At 26.0% G+C, this 703-nt stretch overlaps 1 protein-coding gene across 2 annotated transcripts in view; it reads right to left on the bottom strand.

The window, feature by feature from the left end:
- Positions 1-703, bottom strand: part of LOC108687533 (succinate--hydroxymethylglutarate CoA-transferase) — a 3,527-nt gene that overhangs the window by 260 nt on the left and 2,564 nt on the right. The window contains exons 3-5 of one of the 2 annotated variants that reach the window (XM_018193339.1): positions 484-592; positions 259-414; positions 29-158 (exon numbers count right to left, since the gene is read on the bottom strand). In XM_018193339.1, coding sequence (XP_018048828.1) covers positions 517-592 — 76 coding nt within the window. In that variant the 3' untranslated portion in view covers positions 29-158; positions 259-414; positions 484-516. Of the gene's footprint in view, positions 1-28; positions 159-258; positions 415-483; positions 593-703 lie in introns of those variants that run through there. The other variant, XM_018193340.1, reaches the window with a different exon arrangement.

The raw sequence follows: 703 nt of genomic DNA, 5'->3' as shown, positions 1-703 counted from the left end.
ATATATATATATGTATATCATAACTTACTTAATATCATCTTTTTCTGTATTATATACTGTCTCGAGAAATATAAAGGAATTTATTTTCCATTTAGAGAAAAATTGTCAATAGGTATATAAGCATAAAAACACTTATGTTGAACCTGTTGCAATCGGTTCTATAAAAAGAATAAAATAAGAATCAATAAGAGTAACAGATTCAAATATAAGTATAAGTACATACAAATGTATATATTTGATCTATTATGAAAAATTTACCAGGATGTGATGACATTCCTTCTCGCGCAGGATCACCAGGTTTAGGTAAGACTTTCTTATGAGCATCTTTATGTCCATGACAATGTTCGCATTCATCATCACTATCTTCAGAACTACTTTCACCGAAAGTTTTTGGTTTCTCATAAATACAACAACCTATAAAAAAATTATGTAATTAACTCTTTTTGATAAATGAAATTTAAAAGATTACATAGAAATACTTACATTTTGATTTCTTTTTATTTAAATTTTCATTGTCTACGGTCCCCTGAGTCCATTGAACCTTTTTATTTGATTTCGGCATTCGTAGACGTAATCGTACAGTAGGTACATCCTGAAAAAAAAAATGTGAAATTTTCAATAATATAAAATGCATTATTAATGAGGTTTTAAATTATAAATAATAGTGACTACAAGAAAGATATTTGTTACAATATATAAATTA

This window comes from Atta colombica, unplaced genomic scaffold, assembly GCF_001594045.1.
Source record: "Atta colombica isolate Treedump-2 unplaced genomic scaffold, Acol1.0 scaffold207, whole genome shotgun sequence".
In the NCBI taxonomy this organism is placed as follows: Eukaryota; Metazoa; Arthropoda; class Insecta; order Hymenoptera; family Formicidae; genus Atta; species Atta colombica.
Note: the sequence above shows the minus strand (reverse complement) of the source record. Positions and strands in the feature narration are given on the sequence as shown.